The sequence below is a fragment of the Apteryx rowi genome, unplaced genomic scaffold, assembly GCF_003343035.1.
Source record: "Apteryx rowi isolate R43461 unplaced genomic scaffold, aptRow1 scaffold_43, whole genome shotgun sequence".
Taxonomy (NCBI): domain Eukaryota; kingdom Metazoa; phylum Chordata; class Aves; order Apterygiformes; family Apterygidae; genus Apteryx; species Apteryx rowi.
The window spans coordinates 250717-266591 of record NW_020450683.1 but is presented as its reverse complement, the minus strand read 5'-3'; the positions used below and the strand labels follow the sequence as shown (position 1 = coordinate 266591).

The following is a 15875-nucleotide window of genomic DNA, read 5'->3' as shown; positions in this document are numbered from 1 at the left end:
CCAGCATGGGGCCGGCCGAGGAGCTGGTGCGGATCGCCAAGAAACTGGATAAGATGGTGGCCAGGAAGAGCACGGTAAGGCGGCCGGAGCCGGCCGGGCTGCGTGGGCACGCGTGGGCACGCGTGGGCATGCGTGTTAAACCGTTGCAACGTGGATCGGGACAGGGGGAGGGAGGGAAGCCGCCAACCTCCCAGCGATAGGAGGGAGGAAAAGGGGGTGTTTGCTTTGCACCCCCCCTCCTGCTGCTGGCTCGCAGCCCCCGAGTGGGTCCCGGCGGCGCTGAGCCCCCGCAGGTTGCACCAGCACCCTGGGGTGCTCGGCTTCCCCCTCCCGGGCCTGCAAAGTTGCTTTTGCAGCCAGCGCCTGCGGGCGTTTTAGTGCCTCCGCTCTGGGTCCGTCGCGGGCTGCAGCCCCGTTGTGCCCGTCGGGGGGCGAGGAGCGGCCGCACCAACGGCTCCGCGGTGGGTGCAGCGTGGGCGACAGGTGCCTGGCGCAAACCCAGCCGGGACCGGGGGGCCGCAGCCTGCACGGGGCCCGGAACGTGCCGCTGCCACCTCTTGCACGGGCGCTGGACTGCTGCGGCCGTGCAGCCGGCACCCGGCTTTGCTCCCTTTACGCCAGCTGAGGATCCATCCCGGGATCCGTGCCCTGACGATCCGGTTACACGCGAGTGTGTGCAGCCCAGCCCTTAAAGTTAATATTTGACCGTTTCTGCCGGCCTTTGCCCCGACGAAGCCCGGCCTTGCGGGCAGGGGGAGGTCGGCATGTCCGGCTGCCACCTCGCTGCCGGCCCCGGGGCTGTTTGCAGAGCCCTGCTCACATCCCCCCTGCTTGCACCTGGCTTTTCCCATCCCCGCAGCACCCGAGCGGGAGCACCGGGTGCCACCGCCGGGCGAGGGGCTGTAGTGGGGCACCGTGGCTCACGGAGCCGTGAGAGGAGGCCGCTCGGCATCGAAGGGGACGGGTGCAGCCGTCGGTCTGGGCCAACCTCGGGGGGAGAGCACCCCGGGACGTGCCCCGGTCCGAACGCCTGCACGCTGTGCAGCTGAGCATCGCRCCCCGGCTCGGCGGGCAGCGGCTCTAGGAGCCCCTTATCCCGCAGCGCCGAGGGGCCGCGTTTCCCCCGTCTCCACCTCCCGCCTGCTAATCTCCGAGCGCCCAGAGCAGCTTTCGGGGCTGCCGATGTTTGCGGTCAAATAAGATGCCATGTTCAACACTTTCCGGCGTGAGGCTCGCAGGCAAGCTCGTGGCGTGGCTCTGCTCCCCGCCAGCCGGGAATTACCCCCGACTCGAAGGGACTGATCCTGCCCAGCCGGCGTCTCGGGCTGTCCTTCAGGCTCACGAACCCTCCTGGTTTACACCCTTGTGCCTGTGCTTGGGGCTGGGGACAGGGACAAGTCACAGCCCAGAGACGTCCCTTACACCCATTGCACGGTGAGGAGGTGTACGGGGAGGCTCTGACCCACTGCAGATGGAGGGACCCCCCCCCCTTCTCAACGCCACACGGACCTGCCGGAAACGGAGAAAAACCTGCCCCTGCCCTCGGAGATACGTCCCTGGGGTTTTGGTGGCTGCGCTGGAGCTGAGCGATGCCACGTCCCAAGAGCTCCTCTGCCCAAAAACCTGGCAGCGTGCAGGGCTTGCAGCGTTCCAGCTCCGTCCCTCTCCCGGCGCGGGAGATTCGTGCTGCTCCGGGGCGCTGTAATCCCTCCGGGGATACCTGTGAACTCGCATCTGTTTAATCCCGCTCTAAAAATACCCGGGAGGAAAACGACCCTGCCGGGATCTGGGCCTGGCTATATTTAGCGCTGCAGCCGCTGCGAGCCCGGGGGCCGTGCGGGGCTGGGATCCCTGCGAGCGCCTGGCCCACGGGTGCCTGGCGCTGCAGCGCGGGGCCATGCAGGCCCTTCCCAGCGGTTGGGGTTTCCTTACGGAGTGTTTATTTTTCCAAGCACAAAGTGGGTAGGAAAGGAGGRGAACGGCTGACTTGGAAAGCGATGCCCGGCGCTGGCCTCTCCRAGCGGGGGTTTCTCCCGGCTCTGGGCTGCTCTGGGAGGCCGGCGCGAAATCCCCGCCAGGGCTGGCGCTCGGGAAAGCCGCCCGGGAGAGGCCTGGGGCTGTCGGCGGAGGTTTCCCAGCAGAAACCTGCAAGCAGATGTGCTCGGCTAGTGCTTTTTGGCCCGGCAGGAGCTTTGCAAGGCAGCAGCTCCTTCCCGTCTGCCTCCAAACTGACCTGCTGGTGGCAGGAAACCCCAGAAAGAAGAAGAGAGAAAACAGCTGAGATTTTAAAGAAACACTGGGCAAGATATGTTTTTTTTTTCCTTTTCTTTTTTTTTGATGAGTGACCGTCAGGGGGTTTTAACTCTTCCTGGGACATTTGGAAACCAGACGCGCTCTGTGCATGCACCATCGTGAAAATACGRGCAAATGGATTTGGGCACTTCCAGCCCTTTTTGCTGCAGTATCTGTGCAGCCTGTGGCAGGCAGGGAGGGTGCAGCCCACCCTGTTGTGCAGAGGGGAAACCGAGGCACGCACCTCACTGCTAACGGTCCCGTCGTTCCTCGGCCGGCCCTCCTGCCTGCTTTGGATGCCACCCCGCTGGGTGGCACAGGGCTGCTTCACACCAGGGTCTCCGCTTTGGGTGCGCTCTCAGGTGGCGGCTTTCGTCAGTACGGGGGAAGCTGGAGGTTCCTCCTGCCCAGCTCTGCGTGGCCACGAGGTTTCTCTTTGGCTCCTAAAGGGCTCTCGTGGCTTCTCGTTGCTCTAGGAAGGGGCGCTGGATCTGCTGAAGTCGCTGACCGGCTACACGATGACCATCCAGCTGCTCCAGGTGAGAGGGGCCGCAGGCGGCTATTGCTGGTGGTGGTGGTGGTGGTGGTGGTGGTGGTAGCCCAGCGGTGGTCGGGGCCGTTGCTTCTGCATGTCCTCCCTTTCCTGCGGGATGCTGCGTGCGTGGCCCCAGGCTGGTGCCTAACCCCCGGGCCACCCTTCTCCACGGTGCTGCTTTCCTCCTCCTTAACGATGACCCATGTGCGTCCCCAGACCACACGCATTGGGGTGGCCGTCAACTCYGTGCGGAAACACTGCTCGGACGAAGAGGTGGCGGCCTCGGCCAAAATCCTCATCAAGAACTGGAAGCGGCTGCTGGGTGAGCAATGTTGGGAAAGCAGAGACCCCCCAAAAATCCTCCCCTGGCGTGTCCTGGTCCGCCCAACCCCAACGTGCTCCTCCATGGGGGCTATGGAGAGCCGRCTGGAGCAGGGATGGGCGCTGGGTGGGATCGAGCCCTGCGTTTGGGCAGACCACACCGTGGGGTTGCGCGCCTCCGTGACGTTCCTGTGCTACTTCAGCCTCCGCAAYGGGTCCTGCCAAGCGCTACGAGGACTCAGTCGGGTTTTGGGTTTGATTTTTTTTCTACTCTGGGACAGAGCAGTATAAACTGGTGCAAAGCCACCGAGGGCTGAGCCTGGTGCTGAGACCTCCCAGCTGCTTTCCGCCTCACTGGGAAGCGGCTCCCAGAGTGCCCCGCACTGATTTAGGCTGTGTCCCCTCCTTCCCCCAGAGTCCTCTGCGACCCCAAAGAAGGAGAAGGATGCAGAAGGGGAGAAGGAGAAGAAGGAGAAGGAGAAAAGGCTGGACTTTCCCAGCTGGTCCAGCGAAGGGGTGAACTCRCACCCGGCGAAACACGGCAAGAGCCCGGCCGAGAAGCACAGGGAGAAGCACAAGGAGAGGTACGGGCTGGCGCGAGCAACCCTGCACGGGCAACGGCATCGGGGTGGCCCTGGGGACGTCTGGGGAGACCGGAGGGGCGCGAGCTGTTTTTAGGGCACTCCTCCGAAGGCTGCTCTCTCTCTAGGAAGCCCGGCAAGCCCAGCTCACACTCAGCCAACCCCAAGGGCCACTCCGCCGACTCCAACCCGGAGAGGTACTTGCCAAAGGGTCCTGCTGCCGGGGGGGGTCACAGGGTGCTTCGGGCCTCGCTGAAGCATTGGGGGTGTTCGTGGGGTCTGGTTACAGAGGCGAAACGGGGGCTCCGGGGTGGCTTTGGGCGTGCAACCAGGCGGGCGGGATCCAGCTCACCCAGCTGGAGGTACTTGTGGTGTCTGCGCTTCCCACGGTGTCAGYGGAGAGAAATGGGTGCTTTTAAAGCCAAATGGCACGGCGTGTACGCGGGGTGCTGGCTTGGCTCGCTGACGGCATCTCTCCTTTCCCTTGCGCTTCTGCAGCAGGACCCCCCCGGCATCCTCGAAAAAGTCACCTCCGGACAGCAAGAAAGAGAGGTGGGTGCCGTGGGCTGGAGGAGAGCGGGAGAGGCAGGACCCCAGCCTGCCGCCGAGCCCCTTGACGGGCTGCGGACGGGGTCTGGACCCGCCGGGGGAGCCTGTCCCGGTGCTCTGATGTGTGGCTCTTCCTCCCCGGGTCCGCCCAGGAGAGACTCTGCAGACTTGAGGTGCTCCGCCGCCACCGTCTCCTCCTCTTCCTCGCCGCAGAAGAGGCCGTCGGGGGAGAGGTGAGGAAGGGGAGGCACGCGCTGGGCTCAGGGTGGGCTTTGCATTTCCCGGGGGCGATAAGGAGACATGCAAAGGGCTCTGCCCTGGCAGTGCTGATAGATGGGGGGAGGCCAGGAGAGGACACGGTGGCCGGACTGCATCGCTGATGGTGAAGCTGGTACCCAGSCGGTGGCCAAGCTCCCCCAGCCCGGTGCTGCCGGGGGTCCCTGGCCCTGGTTTGGGGCTGCTCCCACCTCGGGTCACTCGCGTGGGGCAGCTGGAGAAGGCTAAGAGCCCTGATCCTGCAACGGGCACCAGGAAATTCCCTGTGAGGAGCAAATCCTGCTGCCTGGGGGCTCCCTGGGGAYTGCAGAGCACTTGCATCTGCGTGCTGGTGCCCGAGGTCTCTGGTCCGTGTGCTGCCCCGTGTCCCTGCATGTCCCCCCATGGCATCACCCTCACCGTCTGTCCCAGGAGAACCTCCGCGGGCTCCAGCCCCTCGCCAGCTCCCGCCGGCGCCCGGAGAAACTCCAGCGACAGCAAGGAAGAAAGGTAGGAAAGGRACTGAGGATGCACCCGTGGGTCCCAGCGCCAGCCCAGGGTGGGGTTCACTCCCCGTCTCTCCCAAGGGGCACCCGGGCTCGCTCCCGTACCCCCATAACCGCCTTCCCCTCCCCGTGTGCCCTCTGCAGAGCCAACAGCAGCAAGGCCAAAGCGGAGGCGCCGCGGACCCCCACCAGCCCCTCTTTCTCGCCCGCCGTCTGCCTCCTGCCCCCCTGCTACCTCACGGGCGACTCGGTGCGGGACAAGTGCATCGAGATGCTCACGGCTGCCCTCCGCATGGACGGTGAGCGGGCACCGAGCGCCCCGGCCGGGGCACCGGCCGCGGGATGGGGGATGCGGGGCCGAGCCAGCCCCTCTGGGAATCCAGGCAGCTTTAAGCCCCTGGTTTAATCACATGGAAAGAAAAGAATGAGCCTCCGAGCCTGAATTCAGGCTTCCCCAGGGGGAATTCCAAGTTCAAGGAGGGTAAAAATAATATTTTTAAAGAGGGGAGGTGTCTGGGATAAGCCGAGTTAGTTAGTGGGGAGAGGCAAGATTTTGGCYCCGTCACCGGTGCTGGCACTGCGCAACGCGGCTGGTGTGAGTCCCTGCCCAGGTGTCCCCGCGGCTGGGTGCAGAGTCACTCCTCCGCCTCTCTTTGCCCTTTAGATGACTACAAGGAGTTTGGTGTCAACTGCGAGAAGATGGCATCGGAGATCGAAGACCATATCCTTTGGGGCACGCGGGGGTCCCCCAGCCTCCCTCTGCCGTGGGGGAGAGAGGCATCGGCCCCCGAGCGGTCCCAGGCGCAGGGTGGCAGAGTTGGGGGCAGAGGGTGATGGGCTCTGCTGAGACCTGACGGTGCTCGTTGCCTGCAGAGGGAGCCCGGACCCCGGACTAACAGCGCTGATGTGCAGCCGAGCAGATCCCAGCTGGGACCAGCCCTATGGGCACTGGGATCAGCGTCCATGGGGGATGCTGTGTGTCCCCCTGCCCTGCCGAAACCCGTCTGCTCAGGGAATTGCCTTCCTCCATGGGGAAATCAAGCGTTTCCTTCCTTCCCAGACCCAAACAAGGCCTCCTTCTGAGCCGGAGGCTGGGCTGTTTGGGGCTGTGGGTGCCCGTATCTCCATGCTGAGGTCTCGCCGGCCTCAGTCCAGCATGATGGCATGGGATGGAGCAACACCCAAGTCACTCCTAGCTCAATATTTCCAGGTCTCCAGCAGCCTCTGAGGCTGGGAGCAGCCACCAAGGTGGTTCCTCCTCCACCATGGGCATGAGGAGGGCAGGTGATAGCCCCCTTTCTGGTGCATCCAAAACTCCCTGGCCATGCATGCTCGGAGCCTYGTGGGAGCTGGACCCGGGACTGTCACGTCAGCCTGCTTCCCCACATCTGTTTAGGCAGCAGGAGCTTTTTTTTTTTGCAAGTCCCAAGTCTGGTAGGAAGCAAGCGCGCTGAGCCCTCTGCACCATAAACTCGCATCACAGCACCGGCCTTGATAAAGGTCCCCGTTGCCTGACAGCCTTGCCTGGGTGTTGCAGCAGGGAAATGCAAAAGCGCTTTCTTCCCCACATCCTGAGCTGCGCATGACCCTACTTCCAAAAAGAGGGAAGCCCTGGCACATGTTCTTGTGCGACCAGGGAGCATGGCCCCATTTGAGCGTGGTGGGCCACCACCTTTGAAATTCGGCCACCTCCAAGCGCACCTGAGCATTAGCCCTGGTGGCAACCAGCACAGCTTGCAGAATGGCAGCCAGTGCCCAGGGCGCTGGCGTCCCCACCATGTTGTGTCCTTGATTCCTTGACGGGCACCACATATCTTTCAGGAGCTGAAGAGCACGGACATGAAGTACCGCAACCGGGTGAGGAGCAGGATCAGCAACCTGAAGGACCCCAAGAACCCCAACCTGCGGAGGAACGTGCTGTGTGGAGCCATCACGCCCAGCCTCATCGCCCGGATGACCGCGGAGGTACGGAGCGGGGAGAGGGCTTGGGGAACCAGGCTGCGTCTGTGCTGCTTCTGGGAGCCTGGGAAGGGAGATAGAGCCCACTTTGCTCCCCAAAATCCACTCTGGCAGGGGTCATGTTGGTGCCCAAAGGCCAGCTGTGTCTTGGCTTGGTGTTGTCCACATGGTGTATGGGCTTGCCCCACTACRTGGTACAAAATAACCGTCTATCTGACCCGAGGAGCTTCATGGGCCCTTGCCTTCCTGGTAAAGCCCTGGAAATGGTGTTGGCTGGGGCACAAAGAGCATCCTGGGAGAAAGCAGGGAAGAGTCAGCCAAAAAGGTTTGGGTGCTGCTCCCTCAGAGCCCTACGAAGCCCTGGCCTGTCTCAGAGGCAGGCGCTGGGCAGCAGCTGTGTGCGGGAAAGAGCTGGGGCCGGGGAAGGGCAGACCAAGGCGCAGCAGCAGGACTGAGCGCTGGAGCAGGAGCAGGGTCCCAGGAGCCCAGGCTCCCTCCGCAGGGAGAAAAGCCCCTGCAGACACTAATTAACGTCTGAGCATGGGCTGATTTGTCCTCTTGGTGGATCTGCCCCCTCCCCAGAGGATGAATTTGGTCCTGACGAGATGGGGAGGGTGGTGGGATCTAGGGGTTTCCACCCAACCAGAACAGTGTCTGGCTTGGCTAAGAGCAGTGGCCACAGGGCAGAGCCGAGTCCCAGCACTGACCCTGGCCCAGCTGCTGCTCATGGCAGGAGATGGCCAGTGATGAGCTGAAGGAGCTGAGGAACGCCATGACCCAGGAGGCCATCCGGGAGCACCAGATGGCCAAGACGGGCGGCACCGTCACCGACCTCTTCCAGTGYGGCAAGTGCAAGAAGAAGAACTGCACCTACAACCAGGTGAGCCTGGCAAAGCCGCCCGGGGGCTTCCCCGGCCCCTCTGGCCAAGGGGGTCCCGGCTCGGGGCTGTTGCGGGGGCTCTGCCGACCCTGCTGCCCGCTCCGTCCCCAGGTGCAGACGCGGAGCGCTGACGAGCCCATGACGACCTTCGTGCTGTGCAACGAGTGCGGGAACCGCTGGAAGGTCTGGACCCAGCYGGGGGGCGGTGATGCGCGGATGTCACTCTGGGTCCCCAAATCCGTTCCTCCATGGGTCTGCCTGGGACAGGGTCCCTCTGCAGCATCCCTGCCGTGGGATCCCACCACCCCCTTGTCTCCAAAACCCCAGGGCCGTGCCTGTGCCCCCCTCGTGGGCTCTGATGAGCTCCAGGACCCAGGGCTGCAAATGCTGGGTGCTACCACCCAGCCACCCTTGCCGGCACCCTGAGCTCGCTGGGTGCTCTGGGACCTGGCTGCCACCAGCACGGCGGTGGTGCAGGGAGGATGGGCTGGAGGCAGCCTCCAGCCGGGGAACCATGGCCGGTCCCCCCCCTTGATCAGCCCCGGGTGCAGGTGGGTGCCGGCGCAGGGTCTCGGCTCACCCCCCGCCCCGYGGCTTTGCTTCTCTTCCAGTTCTGCTGACAGCGCTCGCCATCGCCGGCGGCTGGAGATGCGACGAGAGAGGGGACGCTGCGCCGGGCTGCGGCGGGCACCGGGGGGGGAGGGAGGGCAGCCGAGGGCGATGCCTCCGGGTTGCGTTGCGTTGGGTTCCCCTGAAGGTCCCGGGGATCTGGGCTGTGCCGATTTGGGGGGTTGCTCAGGAAGACCTGGCGAATTCAGGCCGTTCCTCCCTGCAAATATTTGCCCTGTGCTCGGGGTGTGCTGGGAGCCCACTGGAAATGGGCACGTCCCCGCGAAGGAGGCTGCTCYGACCTGGCTTGCAGAGGGGGCAGCTTGGGGGGAGCCTGGACTTGAACGATTTGGGGGGCAGGAGAGAGGTTTCCCTATGGATCTGGGGCTGTGTTCGCTGTCCAAGGGGGCTGGGGTTGGGAAAGAGCCAGGCTTTGCCCCCAAGATCCTCCTTCCCCCTCTCCTAAATGCACCCGGTGCGAGAGCTGAGCGGGAGGCAGGGCGCTTGCAGCGACATCCGGACGCTGGTGGGACGCCACCGCTGTCCCTCCGCTCCGTGACGCGTCGGCCGTCCGTCCTGGCTCAAGGGAACTGTGTCCCCTGGAAAGAGAAGGGATGGGGGGAGAGAAAAGTGGGAAGAAAACCTCCAGCTAGAGCAATAAAGGTATAAAATGTCTGCGGCRCAGCCAGCTTTCCGACGGTGGGATGGGGACCTGGGCTGGGCGCGTGGTAGAGCTCGGCACAGCGCCGGCACCAGCCCGGGAACATCGCGGTGCCCGGCCCGGCTCTCGCTGCCACCAGACTTCTCCGTCCGGAGGCGGCGAGACGTGACGGGGACGGAGGTGAGGGCGGCGTGACCTCGGCCGAGCGGCTTGCCCGGGCGCCGAGGACGACGGTGCTATTTCTACGCCTGCGTTGGGGGTGCTGGAGGCTGACGGACAAGAGCAGGAAAGGAGGGTGGAGCTGCTGTAGCTACAGCCAGCACACGGCCGTGCGGGTGTTGGGACACAACTGGAGCCTCTTTTGTCTCTGTTTTGCTAATTTTTTAATCATCTCGGGCATGAATTTCACCCAGATTTGGGTCACATTGGTGTGACTTTGGGCAGCGGACAGCGTGCGAGGAGCTTAACGGCATGCAGCACCGTGCTGGTGGCATGCAATCCCGGTGGCCGGAGCCCACCCCGGAGAACAGCTTGGGTGGGATAAGACTGAAGGGGGGGGGGATTCAGACCTATTTCTTGCAGTCCTGGTTTTATATTCCCCTGCAAGAGCTTTAAAACCAGGCATCACATTTTAATGGTGGTTGTTGCCATGGGCTCGATGTGCTGTTTGCTCCTGGCTGTCCCGGTCACCGCTGGCCTGGGAGCAATCCCTGCAGGAAGGAGCTTCCCTTAATGCTGGATTTGGTACCGTGCTTCCTGCTGCTTTAGCTCTGGGAATTGCCTCAACTCCTGCGTCACAGCTCGGGATTCAGGGTCGACCTGAACCCAGTGGTGCAAAGGTGCCTGATGCCCAAATTTGCGACCCAAGGCAGGCTGAGCCGAGCGGTGCAGGGGGGTGCCTGGCCCTGAACCACTCGGCAGTGCGCAAGCGGAGCCCAGGCGCCTGGATGTGTCCGTACGTCCCGCAGCGGCGTGTCCATGCATCCTGGCAGCACAGCGGGACTGGAGCGCAGGGCCGGGTGAGAGGAGCCCCGAGGTGGCTGGTGGCCTCCAGACGCGGGTGAAGCCCTGGGAGCTGTTGCCTCCTGCAGCCTGGAGGAGGGGAGCAGGTGAAGGATTTATTGCAACAGCTTCACTTGAAATTCCAGCGCAGGCAGGGGGAGAATCACAGCCCAGGCCATAAATAAATGCATGCTGCAGCTGCYGGGCTCCAGAGGAGCCCTGTGGCTTGCAAACAAAAGGGGAGACAGCTGAGGGCAGGGAGGGAGCAGCTGCGGGGAGGAAAGCCGAGAGCGGAGGGGGATTGCAGCCGGAGGACAGATTTCTCAGCTATTTTCCCATCGGCATCCCCTRCCTCGAGCAGAGCAGAGAGCTGGGCACTGCCTACTCCTCCCTCTCCACTATCCAAGGGTATCCCCAGTGAACGAGGGTTTTCCCACCGCCCAAATGGTACCCAGTGCTCTGCAGGGAGATGCAGGATTTGGCTCCTGGCGTAACACCATGCTGGGCTGTGGTGGGAGGGCGTCACCAGGACTGGGGGCAGTGAGGGTATCCCTGGTGTCCGGCTGTTTCCAGTGGTTGAGATGGATTCCCACTCTTCCCAGAAAGATTTCCCCCTTGCTCTCTGCAAGAAGGGTGTAGAGCCACCCCCCCCCCCCCCCCACATCCCGCTGGATTTGCCTGGCAGTAGCGGGCCCGGCAGCAGTGCGGGATGGGCCCCAAAGCAGGGTGGCTTGTGGCTGGTAGAGCAGGTCGCGGCATTCGGGGTCTGGCTGCCTTCACCCGGGCTGAGCCGCGCACAGGAGATCCCGGAACACCGAGCGCTGTCACCTCCCCGCACCGCAGCTGTGCAGAGCGAGCTGTCTGCCCCCCAGGTGACATTTCCCAGGGTTTTCCCCCTCTCTCCTAGCCGTGGATGCCAGGCTCCTCTTCCTCTCCGAATCCCCCAGCCCGCTAAGGAACAAGCACAGGCGAGAAACCCGGCAATCGCTTTTCTTGCCCGTAATCAGCTCGGGAGCATCCTCTTGAACTTTGGGGGAAGCGGCCACTTCAATTACGCTTTCTCATCAGCGCTCGAGAGGTGCAGCCGCTCCTTCAAGGAGCAAACGCTAATGCTCTGCCGTCCCCGCGCGCGCTCGCCGCAGGCAGGGCAGCACCGCGCAGCCAGAGCCTGCGGAGCACTGGGGCTCCGCGCCGCCGCGGGGGCCGAGCCGAGCTGAGCTGAGCGCTCCGGGACGGCTGGCCCGGCTCCGTGTGGGAATCTCTGGGAGCTTGCAAGGATGAGCAGGCTCTTCTTACAGTTGCTGCTCCAAGCAGAGCCAGCGGTGCCCTCACTTTTGCAGGAGAGATTTTTTGCCCCCATCCAGGGCTCTGCGTTTTGCATGTTGGCATCTCCGAGGCTTCAGAGCTGCGGCTGGTGCCGCTCGCCTTTCCCAGCCTTGTCCCAGCCACGCTGCATCCCCGCTGGGCTCCGCTTTGCAGCCTGCCCGTGGCTCCGCGCAGATCGGCCATGGAGCTGGCGTCGGGGCCGGGATGCGGCTGGCAGCGGGATGCAAAATGCCGCAGGCGGCTTTGCRGTGCGTGAGGATCTCTCGCTCCGGGATGCTGAACCTTGACGTAGGTGAGACGGGGCAGTCGTGAAAGCAAAACCCCACTGCGGGGGGTGGTAAAGAAAGTGCTTCTGACTGAGGCCCCCCCCCCGGTTGCACAGCGTCGCCACGCCGCTGCCCTTCTCCCCCGCATTTTTTTTCCAGCCTCAACAAAAAAAATAAAAATAAAAAAAAATAAAACGGCGCTGGCAGTTCAGCGGTTTCCATGGCAACGCTATTCCCCCGGTCCCCTCGCCCGCCCGCCGTGGCCGCAGAGGGCTTCCCGCGTCCTCCTGCCCCGGGGGGCTGGTGCCGTTTCGGGGGCTATTTTGCACCCGTGTCGATGGCGATGGGGAGCATCTCCGCAGGGTGCTGAGCGCCGGGACTGCGGCGTGGGGCCACGGCGGGATTCGCTCCGGCCCGTGGGCGCTTTTCTGAGTGAGTGATGATGCCACACGTAGCGGTGAATGGCAGCAGCGGAGGCAGCTCTTCCCCGCCGGAGGGCCAGATCCTGCTGGGATGCTGAGCACCTGGGGTAGCCGCAGTGCAAGTAAGGTGATTTTGGGCAGGGGGGCTGAGGCACCCGGCCCAGCGCTGGGCTCGGGGTGCTGGGGTCACCGCGGACAAGCCCTCGGAGCGGCTGGAGATTTATCCGTAACCGCACCAGCACTTTTGTCTTCCCTTTCCTTAAAGGTCGGGAAGCAGCTGCTTCTGCCTTGGGAAACGTCTCCCACCTCTTTGGCCGGACGCCGCAGCTTTGCCCCGGCCCTGCCCCGTTCCCTACCCCGAGGCGCTCGCTTTGCAAGCCGAGAAATCGATGCGCAGTTACGCAGCCCGGGTGCAGAAGCCGTCCGCCTCGCCGGCTCCTCGGTGCAACGTGCAATATTTAGCTGCCCGACAGGCGCAGGCTCTCGGCCTGAACGGCTCTGCCGTTGTCAGCAGACGGGAGCCGGCTCTCCTGGGAAAACTCGCAGTGGCGCCGCTGATGTACGGCCACGTGGCTCCCCAAATTTGCCTCGGAGCCGAGCCAGCTCGCGTGGCCGGAGCTGCCGAGGGAGCTGCAGAGGGCAGGGAAAGGTCCGCGGCCGGAGCTGGCTCCTGCAGGCAGAGCCCAGCCGGGGGCTGCAGCCGCCCCAGGAACCCCCCAAAATGCCGCATGCTAGACAGAGGCAGAAGCCGGCTCTCGGTGGTGCGACGACATGCTCAGAATAGCTCCGTGACACACCGGGAGATTGCAATCGATGTTAAAAAAAACAAAACAAACCCCCAAACACTTGCACTTTGCAGATGGGGGCTAATGCAAGCCACGGTTTAACGTTCAGATGGTGAATCTCGTTAGCTCCATCCAACACACACGGGGGAGAGAGAGCTGTATGAGCAGGGAATGATAAAAGCGACCGCCGAAATCTGAATGGGGCTGATCGACACCCCCAAAGCCGAGCGGATGCGGCTCCAATCTCGGACTTGCAGCCACTGCCTGAATCGCGGCCGTCGCGGGCAGGGGAGGGCGAAGCTGCAGCTGCCCTAAATTTTTTTAAGGGCAAGGAAGGAGCAGGCGCCGAGGATCCCGCTCGGCCACGACCTCAGGACCCAGCTCCCCTTTGCCGGCGGGTCGTGGTGGAGCAATCGGACCGTGTCCGCTAGCCCAGAAGAGCTGAGCAGCTCCTTCGAGCGACAGCTCTGCCGCAGCCTTTCAAGTGCTCAGCCGCTCTGTCCATGGGCTTTTTTCCTTCCTTTCTTTTGTTTTAATTGACTCTGAAAGCTCTGGTTTCCCTGAGCATGAGCCCGCTGCAAGGAGCCTGGGATGTGGGAGCATGTAGGCTTTGGCCTCCATGGAGCTGCATCCAAGGGGGGAATCATGGATCGACCGTGCTGGCTGGTTGCAGATGCTCCCCGGGCACCGAGCAAGGCACGAGCATTGCTAACGGAGGAAAAATTTGCTGAGCCTCCCAGGCTCCCCTCCAGCTCCGGGCTGAGCTGCACGAGGAGCAATTTCCTTCCTCCTCCATTGTTCTGCGCTGATTTTCGTGCATCAGCCRCTGCGTCGCAGCTCCGAAAACAATGTACTGATTACCCGAGGCAGAGCCGCCAGCCGGGGCCGAGCGACTCCCTACGTCTCATCATTGATTAGCGCTGCCGCAGCTTTGGGAAGCCAATTCTGCTGGTCTCGGGCGCTGGAAACTGGCCCGGCTGCCCGGCTGCCTGCCTCGCCGGCAGCTCCGCGAGAGCATAAGCAAAGTTCAGAATTGACAAATGCTTCGAGGCCGCCAAAGGGCTCCGATTCCCTCGCGGTGCCCCCGGCGCCTGCTGCCGCCAGTCCTCAGCTGCCGGACCCGGCGAGACCCCGCTCTTCCAAGCCAGCTCCCGCACGAGGCAAAAACACTGATTCAGACTGATTGGACCTTTTTTTTTCTTTTTTTCCCTGAAAAACAGATCAAAAATCAATTTGTCACCTGCAACCTTTCCGAGCAGAGGGAAACAACTCATTGGGCTGGCAGGGTGCAATCCCTCGCTGCTCTAAAACCACCCTGTCCCTCCAAGCCTTTCAATGATGAGTCAGCTCAACCCCAACCAGACCTGAATCTAGGACGAAACGTGCTGTACGGAAAAGTACAAAATATACGTTTTCAAAAGAAAAATCGGTGTCCTGATATTTCCCGGCCAAAGAGGTCTGCGGAGCCTGCAGAGCACTTTGCTCTTTTCCTCCTCCTCTGTCTGTTTAGCTGAGGCAGAAAAAAAGAAATCGCTGCCAAGTGCTGCGGTTTCAGGCAGGCTGAGATCAAAGCTCTCCCCCCTCCAAAAAAAAAAATAGCAGTCTTTCTAGAGACGAGCGTGGCCGTGCTCGTCCGGAGCAACGCACGTCCTTCCCTCTCGGGGCCTGGGAGGAGGCGACAGCGATGGAAATCGCTCGTGCACCACTCGGTGCAGCGCTCGCCGTCCCTCCGCTGTGGCTGTTTGTCCTGCAGGCGCTCGGCTAATTGCCAGAGAAAGCCCAGAATTGGAAGGAAAAAYGAAAAAAGCCCCCACTGCTGCAGGACACCTGCTCTGGGGAGCAAACCCTGCTCGTTTGCAAGACAAGCACCATTCGCTGCCCCCTTGCTCAGCTCCTCCAGGCCTGGAGCATCTCCCTGACCTGCGGCGGTGGCCGAGCGGGATCCCAGCCCTTGGGGCGGCCAGCGAGCCCCGGCTTCCCCCGGCCGTGTTAATCCCAAGCCCTGCGCTTCCCAAGACAGTCAAACGACCTAATTATAAGGGGGAAAAAAAAAATACCATGTTGGCTTTTTCGCCTGACACTTGTCTTTCCTCCCTGCCAGGAGCTCTCAGGCACTTGGCAATTACGAGCGGCAGATTAATCTTTAGCGATATAATGAAGTGCCGGGCGGCGGGTAGCAAGGGCTCCCGCGTGCGGCTGTGGCGCCTTGCCGGGGCCGTTTGCTCTGCGAATACGCGCGGTTCGAGCCAGGCCAGGCCTTGGCGCAGGCAGAGCAAAGCCGCCCGGGGCAGGAGAGGTGCAGGTGGGCAGCAGCCTGGCCGCTGCCCTGCCGAGAAGCACAGAGCCACCACTGGTGCGAGAGAGCAGGGCTTTGGGAGCAAAACCTGCTCTTCAGGGCTCAGCCCCATGCCCCGCTTCTGCGTGCCAGCCCCGTCCTTCGTCTCCTTCCCCGCTGCACGGACCAGGCGGCGTTTGCCCTGCAGAAATGATCTTTGCATGTTTTCTGAGCGGGGTTTGCTGTCTGCAATGCCCCCAGGGCGGCTTTCGGCTTGCTTTGCAGCGGCCCAGCGTGCCCTCTCCGTGTGTAGACCCCGGCCAACGATTTCCTTCCCTTGCTCCTGGAACAAGCCATGCCACAGGCTCGCCGGGCGGGCACAGATTTCAGGTGATGCCCAGTGCTTCTGCTTTGCCCCAGCCGGGTCTGTGCCCTCCTCTTGCTGCAAGGTCCTGGCCAGCCTGAAAGCATCAGGCGCAGCAAGTCACAGTCTTGCAACAAGCTGCGTCGTCTTCCAAAGCGCAAATATAAATAGCTCGGCCTCTAACGCGGTGATTACCCGGGAGCTGTGCCACCACCGCCAGCCCCTCGGAGCGAACCCATTACCCACGGCAGCCAATTTACTCCCAAGTCTGGCAGGGTCAGCAATCA

At 62.9% G+C, this 15875-nt stretch overlaps 1 protein-coding gene across 4 annotated transcripts; it reads left to right on the top strand.

The window, feature by feature from the left end:
• The first annotated feature begins 5 nt into the window (after positions 1 to 5).
• TCEA3 (transcription elongation factor A3) lies at positions 6 to 9162 on the top strand. 4 transcript variants are annotated; one of them, XM_026076386.1, is made up of 14 exons: positions 6 to 74; positions 2769 to 2831; positions 3044 to 3149; positions 3564 to 3732; positions 3858 to 3926; positions 4231 to 4281; positions 4431 to 4511; positions 4966 to 5043; positions 5184 to 5338; positions 5704 to 5760; positions 6850 to 7004; positions 7732 to 7878; positions 7990 to 8061; positions 8490 to 9162. In XM_026076386.1, the coding sequence occupies exons 1-14, from the start codon at positions 6 to 8 to the stop codon at positions 8496 to 8498; spliced, it is 1281 nt and encodes a 426-aa protein (XP_025932171.1). In that variant the 3' UTR covers positions 8499 to 9162. The 4 variants fall into 4 exon arrangements, with proteins under 4 accessions (XP_025932171.1, XP_025932170.1, XP_025932172.1 ...); XM_026076385.1 differs by having other exon boundaries at positions 4228 to 4281; XM_026076387.1 differs by lacking the exon at positions 3858 to 3926 and having other exon boundaries at positions 4228 to 4281.
• Positions 9163 to 15875: the final 6713 nt, after the last annotated feature.